Source organism: Rhamphochromis sp. 'chilingali', assembly GCF_963969265.1.
Source record: "Rhamphochromis sp. 'chilingali' genome assembly, chromosome: 22".
Taxonomy (NCBI): domain Eukaryota; kingdom Metazoa; phylum Chordata; class Actinopteri; order Cichliformes; family Cichlidae; genus Rhamphochromis; species Rhamphochromis sp. 'chilingali'.
In genome coordinates, this window is record NC_137950.1 from 23,486,193 (window position 1) to 23,506,888 (window position 20,696).

Genomic DNA, 20,696 nt, shown 5'->3' on the forward strand with positions numbered 1-20,696 from the left:
ACTGGGCTAATTTGTCACCCCATAAAAAACAGGACAGCACCGGTGCACACAGAGCGGGAGTCAGTGAGCTTGTTATGTTCTAGCGAAGATGGGGAAGATGAGAGGAAAGAAAAAGATATAGAAGAAGGAAGGCGAACCCGTGAATAACAGGTTTGTGCAACAGAAAGAAAATATGGGTCAGAAATGCAGACTAAATAATGAAGATAGGAGAAAAATGGGATGGATACTAACTTACCAGTCTGAGAAGAAGAGATTTAAAAATGGAACATTTATTTGTTTTTGTTTATGTGTGTGTGTGTGTGTGTGTGTGTGTGTGTGTGTGTGTGTGTGTGTGTGTGTGTGTGTGTGTGTGTGTGTGTGTGTGTTTGTGTGTGTGTGTGTGTGTGCGCGATCGGATGAAGGGGCGGCTCTTCTTTCATATTTTTTTGTGTTGTACTATTCAAGAGTAAGCTTGTTTGTTATTCTGAGGGTCTGCTGCTCATTAGAGGACCCTACAAATTTCTCTAACAGGGTGTGCTCAGCTGACATGGGGACTGCAAAAATATATTGCAGTCACAATGATGAAATCGCCATAACAATGATATACTACTGTGTAACAACAGCAAAATTGTAAATATTTTTTCTTTATTTGTTATCTTTCTTTATTTTTTTTCCCATTTTTGATCCACAATGTTCATCTGTTATTTGCCCCCTTTCTTCCTCTCTATGTGCTTGGGTCAGTAATGAGCTAGTTTGGTTTCTCTTTCCAGCCACAGGCATATTTTTCCTCCCATCTCCATCATCCTCCCATCTCCCCCTCTCTTATGTGCTGCCTTGTTTTCTCTTTTTTTTCCCCTCTCAATGCCTCTTTGCCCCCAAAGGGCTCTCAGAGTTGCTTTTTCACATGTAAAGAGGTTTAATTCTACTCCCATATGGGAGAATCCAAATCACAACACTACCGTGTGCTGTCTAGAGAAGTTGCTCATGTTCAGCCCATGTGGTCCTCATCTGTCTTACAGGTGTGAAAAATGTATGAGCACGTATCATTGCCCTCAGGCTAGACATAGACAGCATCACCCAAGGCTCTGTGGTAGAATGTTTAAATGAGAGGCATTCTCTCACACTTGGGGTATATCAAGATACCCTGAAATAGAAAGTGGGTGTTCAAGACAGAAACATCTAGAGTTGGAATGATCTAGTACTGAAGATATGTGAATATGTGCGCTTTGCTAATAATTAATACAATTTAAAACGGCACCAAATCCATGCATAAATTGGATCTATGTGATAAAGTGAATTTTAATTTGACACAAACTCCTCTTCAACAAATAAAGAGATGATTGGAACATGGATAAATCAGACTTAATTTCAGAATGAGAACACACTTTATTTCCTGTATTGTCACATGGTTTTTATTGGTTAAAGGATCACTAAGGCACAGTGCATGGCTATCAGTAACAACACATATTGTTCTGAGCACAGTGTATATGGAGCAAGGCTTTAACTGTTATCATTTGACCATGAGGCTGATATACTAAGCTTGGACAGGCCTCTCTTTTAAAGCTATGGGGGAAAGAAAAAACAGACAGATGGAAAATATCCAGGGCACTATAAGAAAAAAAAAATGACATATGCAAGTCAAAGTTGGAGAGCTGAATGGAAAATCAGGTATTTATCAGATCTTGGAGAAGTTAGGATGAAGTGGTGAGTTGGTGAAGATTTACACAGATGCTATTGCTTAGACCTTCTCCTACTAATTAAAATAAGAGTAATGTAAAGGGTACACAAGGGATAAAGAGCTGCTGCTATAATTCATGCCTCCTCACCCCAATCTAAGTTAAGCTCCACGCTTGCTGTCATGCCCCAAAGAGGATCTTCACAAATCCTTTTGTTTTCCCAGCCCAGTTCTAGCACTACTAAAAGTGCATGCCTGAAAAAAGTGTTTGTACAAACAATTAGAACTAGTGTTTTGGAGTTGGTCAGGTACATTTGTCTACACAAAGAAAGTGCCCAGACTATTGGATTGTATTGATAGAGGGGTCAGGTGAGCAAGCGGCTCTTATTCGACATGCACTGCATAGAGGATAAAAGCCCTCACTGATTAACATTGTTATTCATTCATGAGGAGGAGCCCAGTGAAGCAGAGCCATTTATCTTTGATGCATTTAACAAATGCAAACTCGGGCGGGGAAGAAACAGAAATCTTATGAGGAATAGTTGAACAATTATGGCCCCTCAACTGGAAACAGACCAATAGAGTGCTATTGTAAGCACTTTTTGTTTAAGTATAACATTTTACCATCGTGTTGCCAAGTTTTTGTTGTAGTCCATCAACCATTCAGTGTCTAATGACTATACTGAAATTGTCACTTTGATTGAAACAGTTTTGTGTTCATAGCTAAATACTAAGAGAAGGATCTCAGTGCGTTCTCATCAGGATAAGGATTTATTTTGTGTGTGAGACTATAGTCGTATAACAAATTAATTTGTCCTGGGAGTAATTAAGTAACATAGTGCATTACTTTAAGTAAAGTGTTCTGTGTAATATGTGAAATATTTTTTGAGTAATGATCTCAACACTGACGACTGACAACCAAGTGGGGAAATACCTCCAACAGGCACAAACATTACACCACGCAGTATGAAATGTAATGTCTTTGATATGCTGCTTAGCGATGGTGGCAGCTCTCAAAGCGATTGAGAATCAGTAAGAGAATCAATAACAAATCAAACTGATAAGTGATATCAGTAAAGGAATGAGAATCACTAAATACTTATCAGTTTCCATCCCTAGTCAGAAGGATTTTACAGTCTCGGTCCAGTAATGTATTGATTTATATGGAATTTATATTTATAAAAGCATAATATTCTAAATATTAACAAACAGATGTAATATTAGTTGTAAAAAATCTCCTATACTTCTAATTTGAAGATGTACTTCTGCTTTGTAACAAGGTCATATACAAGCCAGTAAACTCTTGTCTTGGGCTCCTATGGTTCTCATTCATGCTTTTATCTTGGATTTATTAATCAGCGAGTAAGAATATGTCACTGGGCTTGGAACTTCATTATATTTTATGTCACTTAACTGTCACCTTGCTTTCAATCCAATCAGACTATTTCAGAAATTCCATAGACATCCTGTTTTGTCTGTAATCCTGGAGTGAAATAAACACTTGACAATAGATGGTCACCATGCCCTCTGTGTTTATGGCTGGTGTGTGCACAGCCTCCTCAGGACGGGGAGGGGAATGGGAAGTCAGACCAGTGAATTTTCTTATGTTTTGTTTGGACTACAGCAGTAATGTTCAGAGTGTTGTTTTCACTAGCTTGAAAGTTCATTTCCCTGCAAAGCAATTCCTTCTTTGTGTAAATTCTTCAGGCTAAAGCGTTATCTTGCTTTCTAATATACTACAATAAAATCCATATTGGTTTCAGGCTGATGCAATAAATATTAAATAAGGATAAATATTCCACCTTATCTTCTATGTCGTCAAGTTCTCCATATTTTCCATACCTGTCAAGGAAAGTGAATAATTTCAAAATTATAATAAATATGTCCTCTAGAATAGTCTCAATAGTAGTGATGCTGAACCATCCAGATTGTAATAATAGCTACTGTAACCTCAGGCCTATTTGGAGTTGGATATTACCCTACTGGGTCAATGAGATGCATTGCCATATATGGCATATTTGGAGAACTTGGCACCTGTCCTGTCTGAGTGTGTTTTGCCCCAGCCAGTCCTCCTTAATGAGAGCAGAGGAACAACAGAAGCAGATGGAATTGCCTGTGGGATTGTGGGAAGACTCAGGAAGGGCTAGGATGGTGGTTTGGGAGGAAGCTGGTGCCATGTGGTGGTGTGCCTACATTGCCCTCTGGTCATATCTGCTACAGTAGTCCTGCTTGGTGGTCATCCAGGCACACACTGGCCTGCCAATTAAAGATGGGCCCACAGTCCACCCTGAAGGTTTCTTGAACCCCACAGGCCTCTCTCTTCCTTCTTATTTTTTCCCCATTTCTTCATATGACTCTCCAGCTAACACCCTGCTGTGAATTCTGCTTTGTTCTTTCCTTTCTAACACAAGGGGACCCAGTGTATAAAACTCATTAGGCCATTTTCTTGCCTTTCATTTTAGGCACATAACTCCCCTCTAGTGAGGTGGCAGGTGCCAGTACTACGATCTGTTCAACTTATATGAGCGCTACATACAGGTACTGCATTATAAGCAGAATTAAGATGCAGATGAGGATGAACTAAGGATGTACTCACTTGCTCCTTAGCATTTTAATCCTGTATGTGTGAGACCTCTGTTTTGGAGAGTAGTTTATCCAGAGTTCTCCACCCTGGGGTTTAAGTAGTCAATGCTGGAGGTCAAAAGTCACCCATCTGGGTGGTTTTGTGCTGATAACTTGTGAGAAAGGCTTAGAAACATAGAAAGATGAGAAAGAAATCAGGGCAGTTTAGTTATAGGCTCTCAGCAGAGCAGCGAAAAGACCTGACTGAGGAAGAATTGGTAGCATCAAAGATAAAAGAGAGGATTGTTAGCGTGTTAGCAAATCCTGTCTGCATTCCACATATATAGAGCACAATTTAGATATAACTCCCGCACCAGTGTATTGTTCCTTTCATCCAAAGCAGGTCCTTATTTTACCTCTCACAATGTCCACAGAGACCTCAGATAGAAAATCTCTAACTTCCAAATGAAGTGGACAGATGTGAGGAACGCATCACGCACTGTCCTCTCTGACCCTTCAGACACCTTGCAGTTCAGTTTTTGATGGAAACATCGTAGAGCTGGGCGATAGAACGATAACGATATGTATCGCGATATAACTTTTACTCGATAGAGAAATTAAGCTATCGCGATAGACCTCGCCGCTCTTGTCCTCTTTAAAAAAAAAAAAAAAAGGTCAGCCAATCCAAATTAAGTAGCGCAGAGCCGAACCAATCACAGCCGCAGCGTCACGTCGTGTGACTTGTTACGTGCAGCACAAGTGCCAAGCCGCACGTGTGTTTGTTTGGGAAGCAGCCAGCGGGTAATGGAGCCAGCGCGTAATGGAGGAAATGAGTGTGCCGACTAGAAAAATCAACCGAGCGTGACCGAAGAGAAAACAGATGATGGTTCCAATGCCGGAGAGATTGTCGAACGGAAGAGCCATAGAAGTCCCGTAGTGTGAAGGTATTTCGGCTATTTCAAGTCTGACAAAAAACAGAGTAGCGTGCACTGTAAATTGTGCCGAAAGCAAGTCTGGAAATACAATAAACTGGTGCATGCGTCACACTGTGCGCCACGTTATTGTTTCGGTGAAATGAATTTCTACAATACTGTTAATTCTACTCTCTGCAGTGTTTAAATGCTTACATATACACACAGTTACTGTCCCTCCACACATACGACTCGGTTCTGCTTCTATGCCCCAGCCTTGTTTACTTTTTCCCACCGAGGCTTCTAGACTTCTGATTGGCCAACATTTCTGCACGGTTAGGAATCTAGCGCCACCTGCTGCTTTGGCATGTTCATAGCAGCGTTTTCCTTCATTTCTGCCTTTATGTGTGGACGGGATTATTTTTTAAAACGAAAACGGAAAATCTCCGTTTTCAAAAATACCCGTGTACGTGTGGACGTAGCCTCAGTCTCTGACTGGAAGCGCTAATTCATCATTCGGCTTTTGTCAGACTAAAGTAACTGTTAAAACTGTTTGAAAAGCTCAGCTACACAACAAGGAGAGATTGAGAATTTCCTTTTAGTTCTCAGTTTATTTGATATTGACAAAAGTTAGTCAGTTTTGTCTGTTCTTCTGTAAAACAAACTAAGATTTATTTTTAGAATTAATATTTTGTTTCTAAGTGGAATTGACAATTTAGTCTGTTTCGTTTGTTCTATTTTGAAACTTAAACGCTTTAGCGGCTGCCTTTTGTGTAGTTTGCAATATTTGCCTTTATTTATCTGAAAAAGTCTCATGTTCCTTAAGTACATCTACCCTGTTGAACTTATTATGGGAAATAAATATTTAAAAACAAGCTGCTGATTATTTCACATTTTACTTGTGAGCAACGGCACATTTAAATCTTACAAATATAGTTATTTGGCTTATATCGTGATAGATATCGTTATCGCCTGAAATGAAAAAAACATATCGTGATATGAAAAAATCTCATATCGCCCAGCTCTAAAACATCGACACTCCATATTTCTACAGAGATTTTCACTCTGATGGCACTGTGCCTATTTCTTTTTCTCCCTTAATGGAATTGCTATTGGAGACTGTGGCCTACATTTCTGTTTCCGGCATTCCAGTCTTAATGTTTCACGAAGTAAGACCAAGTGAACAAAATGGTGTGTGCGCATGCTGAATTTTGCAGACAATCAATGCAACACTAAGTACAAAATGCCAAAAGTGCTGCCTTTTAGGGTCAATTATATTGATGTAGGATTTCCTGTTTTCCTTATTATTTATTTATTTGTTTTCACTGTAGGGAATAAAGTATTACTCATATACAGTATTGACCAAAGTATGAAAATAAAAATCTGCTTTAGAAGACTTCACAAAGGCGCTTAGCTAAACAAGTGTTGTTCTCTTCACCATTCAAATTGGACAGCATTTTCATGCATTCTCCCACAGGACTTATTGTTAAACTCAATCATCATCAAACTACTGGCATTTTATTGTAGAGTATGTAGTTAAATCTAAAGTTTTTAAGTTGAGGTTTTTTTTTTTTGTTGTTGTTGTTTGTATTGAACAGAAAAGATTAAACTGAAGCTTTTGTTTAGAAATGCTCATGTCAGAAAGAAATAAACCTTAATAGAAGCATGACCCAAGCAGGTGGGTGGGACAGATGTATCATGTAGCAGGTGGTATATGTTCACAATTGGAAATATAATTAAATAAATCAGTACAAATTAGTCATTGCGATTTGATCAGTACTGGCTTTGTCTGACTAAATAATTTGATCCATTGGTTGCAGGGGGGAAAAGGGAAAAACAAATAATGTAAAAAAAAAAAAAAAAGAATACACCCCCCCCCCCTTCTCCCAAAAATAAACAAATTAATTAATTAATTACAACTTACCAGAAGTGGTAAAAGCCAGTGACTCAGTCTGTTTCGAGTACTGTGGTTAATCGACAGCTGCTAAATACATTGACAGGGAACATTTCCAGAGAGTAAAGGATATTCTTAAGATGATGACATGCAACATCTGCAAGTTCATTGATCATTTTTTAGCTTTAAATACTCTGTTATTATATGACACATGCAATTAACCTAATGTGAACACAGATTTATATTCCGTGTACATATTTCTACATCATGAATTACCAGTGTAATCATTATTGTGAAACCTGAACTTTTTTAGCTGAAAAATCCTTTGTCAGGACCACATCATATCACTGTTCATCTGTGTGGCGTTTTGCTCATGAACCCATAAGTGCATAACAACAATCTCTCAAATTAGCTTTATTATTGATTGACCACCACTGTGGAAATGAGAACGATTGATTAAGCTTGACAAAGTGAATGTCTGCAATCAGGCTTACAGTATGCCACACTGTCATCGGCTTTCAGTTTGAATAAAATGTAATGATGCCAAAATTCTATTGCTATTCTGGAGTGGTTGCGTCCTCAAACCTGAGCTAATGGGATAAAGTGCTTTGAGTATGACACACGCACACACATGCTTGCACGATATTTGGATCCGTTTCAGTAGAACTGGCAACTCTCCTTGTCCTAGCCTTAAACCTACTCTTAAATCTACAACAAAGACTTAACCCTTAAACTTACTTGACGTTCTTAGTATTTAAAATGTCTCTTAACAGTCATAAAAACTGCAAAAAGCACTTAAAGGGTATTATTCAGATTTGTATTTATTTTTTTGACTAGTGCAAACCTCTATCTATAAAATATTTTGTCAGTCAAACAGTTTTTGAACTGCTAAATTCTGCGATGCTCATATGAGGAGTAAGCTTTCTTTTGTATACTCAAATTCACAAGTAGATCTGTGAAATCATTTGGGAATTCTGTTCATTACCTGCAGTCATGTTTTGAATGCAATGTCGAGCCGTATGTACTTAAGGCTCTTTCTTAACTTCACTTGGGTATAGCATTTGGGAGAAGATGCTACTTTTGAAAGTGAGAAAAGAAAGACATTGCTCTCTGGAGATCACTGAGATTAGGGCTTTGATGTGTTATGCTCCCATTGTGCTTTGCATTCGTGAAGTTTCCCCTCACAAGGCAAAGATGCATCTTAACTGGAGCATGTATTTGTTTATGGATGAGGAGCCCAACATCACAGAGCAGTCTCTTATCCAATCAGAAAACTCCCTGACTTTCCTCGTCTGTCAAAAGTTCCTGTCATCTTAACATCGTGCAGCCTTTTCTCCCGCAGCACAGTTGCTATGGTTAGAACTGCTGTTTTGGTTCTACTGTCAGAGAGAATGACTGATAGATCTTACATTGTCTTAAACACAGTATGATATCAGCACAAAGCATCTGTGTGCTGATATCACAAAAGCAGCCGAGAATCTCTCATTTGAATGAATGTGACAAAACATTTTGTCACAATCCAAGGTGCCTTGACAAAAAATTAAAATTAATCATTAATCAACATGCTTACAATAATAGGTCTCAAACAAGATTTGGGTCTACGACAAAGGAATCTGCACTTATCTCCTGTGAAACCTGTTTGTCGTAACCATCAACCAGTACAGCAAAATCTGCTGTACTGCTGTTCAAGAGCAGAGAGACAGATTACTGTCCAATGAACATGACGTGAGTAGATTGAAAGCCACACCTGTGCTCTGTCAAAATTTAAAAGCGAGCAGAAGTGTTTGTGGGTGTGGATGTGTGTGAATCAGTAAATGTTCATTATTTGAGAATGCATGTAATATCCTGAATTACGCAAAGATGGTGGAGCAGAGCATTATGTGGCACAACTGAATATCAGAGCTTGTTTTGGCACATAAAATAAAAGGAAATCAATCCAGTCAACTTGTGGGCTTCCTTGGAGCCCTGTGTAGATCTGTGGTAGGTCATGACTTCACATAGGCTGTCATCCAAATAGCTGGCAGACCAGGGGTGTCCAACTTCAGGCCCTGAGGGCCAGTGTCCTGCAGGTTTTAGATGTGTCCTTGATCCAACACAGCTGATTTAAATGGCTAAATTACCTCCTCTACATATCTTGAAGTTCTCCAGAGGCTTGGTAATGAACTATTCATTTGATTCAGGTGTGGTGACCCAGGGTGATATCTAAAACCTGCAGGATGCTGGCCCTTGAAGCCTGGAGTTGGAAACCCCTGCTTTAGACAAAGAGATGCACTACAAAAAGATGGAAGTGTGGTTGGGGTTATTTTCAGGCTGGGCATTATATTGCTCCCTATAAACTGTATAGATGATAGTAGAGGTGTTCAAGCGTATATATCTAATAAATTCATTTAAAATGACTTGTAACCAGTGTTGCCACAGTTACTTTGAAAAAGTAATATATTACGGACTACTGATTACTCCTTCCAAAAGTAACTTAGTTACTTTACTGATTACTTTATTTTTAAAGTAACTAAGTTAGATTACTAGTTACTTTATTAGTTACTTTCAGAAGCTGCCAATAACACTCCCCACTGCCTCAACATAAAAACATCAACCGATTTTGCCAATACTCACTTTATTGGAAGTGTATTTTAACAGTAATGTCAACAATATATCTCCTGACATTTGAAGTTGAACTTAAAACTTTTTTCCTGACAGAAATACTTGTTTGTATGAAAATAAAGACAGTCTTGTTACTTCACTTAACATAAATACTTTTTATAAAAAAACAAACAAACAAACAAACAAACAAAGAGTCTTTCTTGACTTCCCTTAAGATACTTTTTATACCATCCACATGTAAGCACTATTGTCCGCTTTTGTAACTTTGGACTAATCTTATGAAAAAAAAAAAAAAAGAGACTGCAGGTCCAACTTAAATTGCCTTACTTCCTTGCAGGTAATTGTTTTAAGTTAATCAACTTGAAAACTTTAATAAGTTTATTAAGTGACTTTGATAAACTTAATTCAATTACTTGTAAATAGTTATTTAAATTGGATTCCCCATTCTCTGTTTTTTCAGTATATGTTGTCATCGCATGTTATGGGGGAAACAGTAGAGTGGAGCGAGTAAACCAGTGGTTGTACCTCATTAACAGAAGCTTCTCAAACCTTTTGTCAGAAAGTCGATTTCTTTTAGGCGTGAGCACCAAACCTCCCAGACTAAAAAGTCGCTCCACAGGAGCACTTGATGGGGTTGGAGTGTTATACTTTAAAAAAAATTGTCTTTATGCTTGAAAATTTATGCAGAATCTGAAGGTCGTAGCCTGACATCAGGTAGTCCATGACTTCTTTTTCTGCAGAATAGGTCTCCTCCTCTGGCTCTGCCTCAAAAGTGAAAAAGTCCATCTCACCTTGGCTGCTAGATGTAGTAGCACTGGGCACACTGGCAGGGTTTTTTGCCAGAGGAGCAGTGGTGCAACACTCTGCTGTCAGAAGCTGTTTTACTCGCTCCCTCCTTCCTGCATCTCTCAGCCATCGGAGTTTGAATTTTGGACAACTGGCAGCTGCAAGAAGGGCATCTTTGTCATCCAGCACACCGGCGAAACGAGTCTGAATAGCCTAAAAAACATAATTGATATTTTTATGCCTACAATTTATTATGTTATTGAATTATTTGCAAACCATGCCTAATATGAGATCAGTATTATGGATTAATTTTGTTTTAGGTTACTTGTAAACATTTTAATTGTTTTAATCTTATTTTTCAATGATAATTAATATTCTGTTCCATGTTTGTGAATTGTATGAAGCAAAAAATCTGACTAATTTCAAGATAGAGCGTACCTGTACAATGGCATCTGGAAGGCCTGCAGTCATCCTGGAGAGGTCATCTTTCACAGCCTGGGTCTTCTGCATCAGAACTTCAAGTGTTGGTAGTAAAGTTCCATATGGACAGTCGCCTTGTAAAATGTCCAGTGCTGCAGTCAGAGGTTTCATGGCCATGCAGTACTCATGCAGGAACTGGTATTCTTGATCTTTGAAGCACTTCAGTCCTAGCTTTGTGCACAGAGTATTCAGCTCACCCATGGGGATTTCTGCAATTCTCTTTACAGCATCAAAAAAGGAATTCCACCTTGTGGATGTTGGTATTAGGAGCTTTCTTTTGCTGATTTCTTCCACTGTTTCTGATGCAAGTGTAGATCTACTCGATTTGGTCCAAAGAGCTGTGCATTTTGCTGTGCTGCTCCTATACACAGCCCTGCTCTCTGCATTGGTTGTTAAATGTTTCTCCACATCACGTGTGCAAATTATGTTGATGGTGTGCGAAGCACACCTGCGGTGCGGGGGAAGAGACAGCTGACCATCACTTTCATTCTCAGCCGAGAGGATTTCTGACAGATCAGAAAAAGTGACATCATCGTCTTTGGGGCTGGACTCTTCCTCCTCCGTCTCATCATCGGACTCTGTGACAGGATGATAAACTTGAAACGCCTTAACAAAGTTGGATCCATTATCAGTAACTGTTGCAACTACTTTGTTGAGTAATCCATAAGAGGAGTGGATGTTTTCGATTTCTGTACCAATGACATCATACGTGTGTCTACCACGAATTCGCCTACATGCTAATGCAACCTTGTGACGCTCTAATGTGGTTCTACTGATCCAGTGGAGCGTTACTCCCATATAGCTTCTGTTGTTAGCAGTCCAAATATCCGCGGTAGTTGAAACAAAGTCAATCTCATTCAGTGTGGCCTTCAAATTTCTCTCCATTTCTGTAAACTCCTTCTCCAAGTAAGAAGTAAAAGTCGTTCGGTGAGGCAGCTCGGCATTAACAGAAGTAGGGATCTTTTTTATTATGGCACGAAACGAGGGCGAGTCAACAGTGTTTATAGGTAGCATTTCTTCTACAATATACTGCGCGACCAACTTCTTCAATTCTTCATCACTTACTGGTTTTGCACCAGAGTCCAACTTTTGTTGTTTGGGGGGTGTAGGACCTTCTGCGGAAGTCACGGCTCTCTGCTTCGGACCACTTGGTGGGACTCTCTCTGTGAGTTTGACTGTGCTGTGCTGCGACTCCAAATGTTTCTTTAAGTTTGACGTAGTGTTTTTGAAGGTAGATAACACTTTTTCGCCAACACAGAGTGTACAACGAACCTTAATATTTAAATCTTTAGTTGACAGAAACTCAAAATAGTGACCATATTTCCAGCTAAAGAACGAACATCTCTCTCCCTCCATTGTTGTTTACACTTTTTTACGTCGCTGGCTGCTTGTGAGCGGGAAGCGTGACCTGTCGCTCATGTGACGTTTCACGACACGTATGCGTTTGTCATCCGCTGAGACGAAAAGAAAAAACCAAATCTTTTTGCTTAAAAAAAATAGTAACGCACAGTGGTTTGGACAAGTAACTTTAATCTGACTACTGTTATGGAAATAGTAACGCGTTAGATTAGTCGTTACTGAAAAAGGGGTCATATTCGGAGTAACGCGTTACTAAGCAACGCGTTACCGGCATCACTGCTTGTAACATTGGATAGACAAGGTATATCCTTGGCAGCAGATAAGAGTGCTAATGGATAAAATCCTAAAGCATAAATAAAAGAAGACTGGTTCCAGATCTCAGAATTATTGACGCTCAAAATGCTCTTCAAGGCTCTATTTTATTAGTGTAAGAAGATAGCCTTGTCACATACACACAATAGTTAATAATGTGATTTATCAGATTTATCTCGCCTTTGCAGGCAATATTGTGGGGATTTGATTTCGATTTTCTTTTTCTGTTGTAATATGTTTTTTACATATTTGTTGAAGAAGTCTAAGCACTATATCCTGGAGATATGAAAAGACAAAAACAATGTGACTGCTGCACATTGTTTGCAATGAAAAATGCACCGAGTTTATCTTGTAGGATTTAAATTTCAAGGTTTTTGTTTTTCAATGGAAGAGTTTTGAAGTTTATGTTCCTCATCAGGCGTGTGCAGTCTGTAAAGTACAGCTACACTGCACAGTTCCCAAGAGTCAGATTCTACACCATATGGATATTATCGCTTCATTTTTGAATTTAGGTGTTATAGTCCCCGTTGCAAAAGTTTGGCTTTTCAAACATTTGTGAAAGAATTTTTCACAAATGTGAAGAAAGAAGATTTGATGCAAGATGGTGGATGCAGCAGATGGTGGTGTAGCAGATCCAGGTCTCGATTGACTGATCTCTATAGCAGGTCTCGATTAAAACCAGCATGACTAACGGCAGGGTAATTGTGGAGGATGAACTACTTAACTTCCTTGCGGTAAAAACAAAACTTTAAGTCAGGATGAAATTGTGTTGTTGGCCACGAACACATTGATCACACAAAAGTTATGTTTAAGCTGTGTCCTGCTACCTAACAGCAGTGTGGACAGCATATGGACATCAGCAATATGACACTTTGCCTTAAGGTGCTGAATGAGTGTGGGGAGAATATCCCTGGATTTGTCTCTCATCATTTGGATGATCTGCTGCCTGTTGCATACTCCAGTTTGGATAGCTGTTGTTTATTACAGCGAATGGACCAGCTGTGTGCCAAGTTGGGTGCTTTGAAACGTGTAGTCAAACTTCAGGTGGATGTTTGTGAACAACTTCGGCCTGGCGCTGTGGAAGTCAACCAATGTGTGACTGTTCTTTGGTGTCAGTCTGACGTGCTGGCTGGGGCTGCTACTCTGAATGCTCAGGGACTGAGGACCGCTTCTCACTTTCCTCTGGGGAATTATTTTGAGGAGCTGCGGGGGAGTCAAAGTAAAGGCGATCTGGCCAGGACGCAGGGAGCTGGAGGCTTGGCAGGATCCAAATGAGTGATAAGTCAGTGTGTTGTCCAGAGATTTTGGTTTGTGGGCAATATCAGGCTCCGATGATAGCCTCTGGTCCTAACATAGAAACTGCTATGACAAAAGATCAACAGCTCTTTACATGTTCTCCAAAATGGAGTAAAGTTGTGAAGAAGGGCCACACCTCGCTGAACGATGGAAAAGGTTGCTTCAGGTTCGGAAATGCATGTTGGCACCACTGGACGCAACGAGGGGCCTGGAACTGCATCTATGATTGGCACTGGAATTGTGAGTACTTTAAAAACTGTAAAGACTAAATTAGTAATTATGAAAAATTTGTGTAAATTTGCCTCAGATGTAGATGCAAAAACGCTTCATCAGTATCTTAAAGACTCAAGAGTCAGCAGAGATGCCAAATTGTCAATATATGGAGCAGGTTCAGCTCTTTGAACATCACTGCTGAATATAATGACGTTAGTGAAATGTATAACCCCGAACTCTGGCCTAAAGGGGCTCTGGTCTGGTATTATCATGAACCACGCAACATAGTGCATACAGCAGGGGGAATAATTGTGTCCCCTGGTGTTGACATATCACCAACCATACAGCAACCTCTTTGGATATTGTCTTACAACTGTGTTGGCCTGCATTTGAGACAGAGTGCAGGGGATAAAGCTAGATGTACTGTTGTGGACAGTTTGCTTGCAGAATGTGACATTTTATGTTTGCTAGAGACATGATTACCTAAACAAGACTTGGGAAAACCTAACTAACCTTGAGCCAATTTTTTTGGTTGTGGGGACAGATCTAAACACAGCTAGTAAGAGACAGACTACAGGCTGTGCTCTGGGACAAAAAACTGATGCTGGATGTACACTGGTGTATTGGTATACAGTATACATAGAATAACAATAGTTTTGTCATCCTTAATGTTTATACCCCCTTTGAAATGTGTGAAAATGAGGAGGAATATCTTAGTAGGCTTGCTCTTATTAATGCATTTGTTCAAGATAACAGTACAGTATATATGTTGTGGGTGATTTTAATGCTGATCTTTCAGATGGCAGTTCTAGGCTGTTTGCTAACCACTTAATCTATTTTTGTGAAGATGCTTATCTTATTCTGTCAAGCGAAGTGCTACTGCTCAGAGAGCCACACATATATAAGTATTAAGTATTGGATAGCTGTGTCAGATCATATAAATTTAGCTTTTACTGTAAATGTGGAAGAATTGCCAGAAAAAATGGGAAAGAATCATGTCACTAATAATACTACCAGTGTAAAATTAGACTGGTCAGCCTTTATGAACATGACTTCTTGGCCTGTTATAATAAGACAGATAAATATTTAAACAACATTTATTATAGAGGCAAGGATGTCAAATGTAAGAATCTTGAGCTTAAACGTAAACTTTGTTCCATGTATGACGATATAGTGGCTGCTCTGCATGAAAGTGGTAAATCGTTTGATGTCCAACGTAAGCATAAAAGGAAGCTTATAAACTTTGGGCCATGGCTGTAAGACCTAAGCAAGGCCCAGAGTTTGAACAGAAAAAGCTTGCAAATGCCTGATATAAGTTTGCTGTTCGTTTTATATCTAAAAATAAGTAAGTTATGAGGACAGATTCTATGGCCAGGAAAATGCTGAGAAATAATGTCACAGATTTTTAGAAAGAGGGAAAAGCTCTTAATAATTGCAAACTGCCTCTACCGTGTACGGTTGAAGGTGTATCTGGGGCAGATATTGCAGCATTATGGAAACAGCATTACAGTACATTGTTCAGCTGTTAAAAAGTTAACGATATGTGGATGATTCTGACATCAGTGATGAACCTATAAGTATATTGACACATGAGGTATATGAAGCCATTCATAAATTATTTGATAGTAAAGAGTGATTTGAATCACAATACTGCAGGACATCTAAAATGCTAGTTTAAGGCTAGCTCCTCTTTTAGTTCTTTGTTTCCCTGGTTCTATGACCCATGGCATATTTTGCTAGTCCCAGTTATTAAAAGCTTGGAAAGTGAGCTGTCTGGAAAATTATAGGCTGATTGCACTATCCAGAATTTTATCTAAGATCCTAAAAAGGATCCTGCCTGATAGAGTGAGTGTGCATATCTCTTCTCTGGATAATCAGTTTGGCTTCAAGCAAAAGCATGGTACTAACATGTGTGTATATATACACTTAAAGAAATGATTAACTTGAGTCAAAGATCCATCTGTCGTCATCTGTTTTATTGATGCTTCTAAAGCTTTTGATCGAGAAAACTACTGGAAACTTTTTGGTAAATTAAAATGACAATGAGTTCCTGGGTGTTACGACGCCAGGGATGTAGCTAAGAGTCTGTAACACTGGATGTCTGCTAGGTGAAACACTGATAAACCACAGTAAACCAACCTTACCTTTTCAGCTCAGGTAATGTTGGTTTACAGCAGCTCAATATATGTACTTAATAGGTGTGCAAAATCATATAAAGTACAATGTTAGTAAAAGTGCTATTTTGATATATAGAACCAAGCACGATAAAAGACTAAACTGCCAGACAATGTTCTTAAAGTTTATAAAAAGGTGAAATACCTTTGCCATTTTATTACTGATCAAACGAATGATGATGATGATGAATCCTTCTTAAAATACCCAGAAGGGGGAATACCAGTCAGATGTTTGTAAGTGCAGGTGTTTGCACTTTTAAAGCACTATTGAGAAAGTTAATGTTCATTTTTATAATATAATCATTTCAGCACTCACAAATCCTACTGTCAGTTGTTCCCGTTGCTTATCCAGTCTACAAAAGCACTGATTGAAATATTTATGTGGAAACTGGTTTCTTTTAATTCTGCTTTCTTTAATATTATATTTGTATTTATTGTCGATTATATTTATAATATGGTTTTATGTAGTGCTTTTTCTCTATAATCATGAGCTTAAGTCTTGGTTGGTTGATTGAATGGGTCGCTCTCGAGAGCTGTCTTAATTCAAGTGTGGTACTGTAATAAGATTTTCATGGTCAAGCTCCTGTACAGTAGGTGGACTGGTACTTATGCTTCTCTACTTGCTTTGAATGCTGAAAACCCTTTCCTTACTACAAACCTTATTCATCCATTCATTCAAATGTGTTTTCTTTCTATGCCAAAGCACTTAACAACATTCACACGCTTACACTGCAGTAGCGCAACTTGGGGTTTAGTGTCTTGCTTAAGGATACTTCAACATGCAAACTAGAATAGCTGGCCCATATGGAAAAGATATATATAAATCTTATAAAGTTTGTATCTGTCTTGTATGAAACTTTTATGAAAAGCATACAAGAGTGAAAACACATATAAGATCCCTTGAAAAATTATATAATGAAACTTGTATGTTTTGGATACTTACTAAAAATATATATATGAAAGTAATGAGAAAGTGGCCACTTTCATGAGTAAATCATATATGTTTTTACTATTTCTTTTCCATATGGGGGGGATTGAACTATTTAATGTTGGCCATCATGTCCACCCAGGTGGCCAGTACTTTTTTGTCCTAATAGAATATTTGTGATACCTCATAACTGTGGTGTTATTGTATGTTAGGAGGGAATGGCTGCCATTGCTCTTAACAATTGGATACATTTTTAAATCGATTTTTAGAACATGTCAACGTTAAAAAGAATAAGACATCATTGCCATAATTTCTTGTGCATAGTCATTTTATATAGTGCATTAAATGTTTGTCATTCACATCTTGCAAACTTGGAGTACTTGGAGTAACTTGGAGTTTACTGATAACAAATGATAGTCACAATTTGATAGTGTATTCATAGGCTCTAAAGACAGGTTTCTGCTATTTTGATTTGTTGAAAAATACTAAGAGTTTATGGATTGAATGCACCAGGATGTCTTGCACCTTTTGCCGTAAAATACATTGTAGATTTCGGAATGAGTTATGAAGTATCACTGAATGAATCATGAAGCTCAGCTGTTTATAGAGACTATTGCCCAAACTTTGCAAAGTACTGTAGACACCCAATTGATCTCTGAATGTTTAAGTGGAGATCATGCTATAATGTAGATGATGTGACATGATGTGACTGCAGGGTAAAAGCTCTGAGTGAGCTTGGAGGAGGGTGATTGTGTGCAGTGGGGGAAGAACGAGTCACGGTGCAGGTGCGACTGCATCTGTTTAGGAGTATATCAGAGAGAGTGCGCAAGAGCTGTGTGCATATTTCCAAAAATAGAAAATCAGTGTGCCACAAATAAATGGATATGTGGGTAAAGCTGCAGACTTCCAAATTGTTGCATGTCATCACATGGTATTTTCTCTATGTTACCACCTATTATGTCCTTACTTTAAACCAAAATCACTGCCCCACCCTTCTTCCCTCCACGAGAGCTAATGTATTTAAATGCCTAAACGTTGACTACAGTTGTGTTGTTGTTGTTTTTTTTGTTTTGTTTTTTTTTTACAATTGTATCATGACATGGCAGCAATATTTACTGCAAACCTATCTGTCACTAAGCAAACTTCATTGTCACAGTTTAAAAAATAAAAATGAAAACATCAACATAACACATGTTAATAACTAATTCCTGGATCTGTTGCCAGAGCCAGCCTTGCATTAAAAAGAAAAAACTTGACTTGAAGGCTTGAGTTTAGGAAACCTCTGTTCAAATGTGCTCATAATATTAATCTTGGTATGGTATGATTCTACTGTAAAATGTGACTTTTTGGGGGGCATAAAATGTCAAAATTAATTATGTGCAAGACCAGGTGTTTATTTGGATGCTTGGTGATTGAGGAACTATTCATTGTTGAGCCCACTCTCTATCTGTATCTTTAAAGAAACTGAAGCAGAGATCAAACTACACTCTGCTCTAAAATGAATGATGATTTTACCTATTTTTTAATTGCTGGTAAGTAAATAAATAAATAAATAAATTAACAAATTAAAAATCAGTACTTGTTAGTCCTTGTTTTTATTGTACTGGGCCATCACAAATAAACCAGCGTGTACACTGGCCTGGTCACCATTTTCATTTAGATACTTGCACAGGCTGTAATTAAAATAGTTAAAATATAACACAGAACCCTGATTTTTAAGGTTAATGTAACAATTTTAGGGGCTCTGTTGTTTCTTTATTAACTATATGAAATGTAGCAAGTTTTTGCTGACTGATTTGATACCTTGGACCAGTGGTCTCTAACACTATTATATTCTTTTTTCTTTGTTCCACTAAACAATTAAACACATAACGGTGTACAAAAGTCTAACATTAAGACTGCTAGTGTATAAAAATATTGCTTATTTTAAGAGGAGTTTGGCAACATTTAATCAGTTTTGTAGCTACGGACAACACTTCTGCAAACAGGCTACAGTGAATAAAGTTGGTTACCTTGCTAAGAAGTTGGATGTGTGCCGCTGCAGTAAGGTTAAAAGTATGGAAATCACTGTGCTCCTCTGTCTTGTTCCATTATTCTTCCTGCAATATTTCTTTGCGGAAATTACTGTTGTCTTATTTAGCAGATGCATTTATTAATTAATGACAGCAGGAAATGTTAAAGCCACTGATGAATGCTTTGCATTTCTTAGTTTTCTTTGGGAAACAGTGTTGTGGTAGTTAGCACAGTTGTCTCACAGCAAGAAGGTCAAGGATTTGACTCAACCATGTTCTGCCTGTGCCTGAGTGGGTTCCCTCTATACTCCAGCTTCTGCCCAAAGATACTACTGATGCTGACCCTACCTGTACCCCTGAATTTGATAAGAGGAAGACAGTGGAAAGCTTTTTTGGTTATCAACTATATTACATAGTTTTCAGTCTGTCTGCTATATAACTACTTAACTATAGACCTATAAATTAGGGTGTGTAGTCTACTTTAGTCATGGTGTTGTTAGGTTGTTGCAGGTGCCCAACTCCAGAGTTTCAAAAAACTCCCCGACATGATGATTCCCACAGCTATCTTTCACTGTAAATTTAAAACACTCTCAAATCATGAGCTCTGCTGTTTGCCTGCCAGGCTCAGGTACTGATATCTCTAAACTGCTGTCATCAGACTGGACTGTTTTCCATTCTCAACCTTGAAAAGCTGGTAGGTGATAGCCCATGCCAAACATTTGGCCCATTCTCCCAAGCTGAGAAGTGGTGTAGATATCACTAATATGCAATGATCTTTAAAAGTACTTTTTAATTGATTGACTTTTATATTCCTTAGTTAGTAAATTATTCTGTGACTATATACTATAAGTGTTATAGACTTTCCTTCTAGCTCTCAGTAGAGTAAGTTTGATACATTGATCATTTAGAGGTTGCCACTTCTGGCTCCCTGATTGTGCTTTAAATACAACAGATCAATTTTCTGCAAATTTTGCGATACACTGCTCCTCATAAATATTCAGTCTAGCCTCCATTTGATCCCAGAAGATCAAATCAACCTGTCTTCTCAGCACACGATTTAATGAAAGGATCTGAGTTAAGAAAATCTCATCTTTCGTACAATGGTCAGTACCACAAACCTAGAATGAATCTAGAAGATGTAAATGTCTTCTTCATACATGTCATCATTTATGTTTTTAAATGTTTCCCTCAATTTTAATGTGTACTGTATAACAATTGATCAAAAAGTTCTGAGAACAGGTTTATGAATTTTGAAATCCTTTCCTGACTTAAATGTGAGACATTTTCAGTGTGATCATTTATATAACCTGACAGTAGACCTCCTTGTTAACAGTTTCAGACTGGGAAACCAGTATTTGCACATTTGCTCTGAATATCCTACTAACCTTAGCCAATTTTTAACCTAATCATGACTTCAAAGAATTAAAGTCTGCATAAAAGTCCAAACAGTAGTATGATATATGGAGACACAGATACGGTACGTAAAGGTAAACCAACTGAATTGCATCCTTCAG

General features: G+C 38.3%; 2 protein-coding genes across 9 annotated transcripts in view; one reads left to right on the plus strand and one right to left on the minus strand.

Annotated features, from left to right (window-relative positions):
* sdk2b (sidekick cell adhesion molecule 2b) overlaps window positions 1-20,696 on the plus strand; it is a 316,541-nt gene that overhangs the window by 23,387 nt on the left and 272,458 nt on the right. The gene's annotated exons all lie outside the window — the stretch shown is intronic.
* On the minus strand, window positions 9,561-11,956 carry LOC308390584 (uncharacterized protein). Its single transcript, XM_080872761.1, has 2 exons — window positions 10,847-11,956; window positions 9,561-10,621 (listed from the first exon to the last, which is right to left on the minus strand). The coding sequence occupies exons 1-2, from the start codon at window positions 11,900-11,902 to the stop codon at window positions 10,265-10,267; spliced, it is 1,413 nt and encodes a 470-aa protein (XP_080728887.1). The 5' UTR covers window positions 11,903-11,956; the 3' UTR covers window positions 9,561-10,264.

What these genes read in the sequence shown, in the direction of transcription:
- LOC308390584 (XM_080872761.1), bottom strand. Translation starts at nt 11,902, where the DNA reads ATGCTACCTATAAACACTGTTGACTCGCCCTCGTTTCGTGCCATAATA. An exon ending in TTCCAGATGCCATTGTACAG is followed by an intron (nt 10,622 to 10,846) that starts GTACGCTCTATC and finishes TATGTTTTTTAG; the next exon opens with GCTATTCAGACTCGTTTCGC.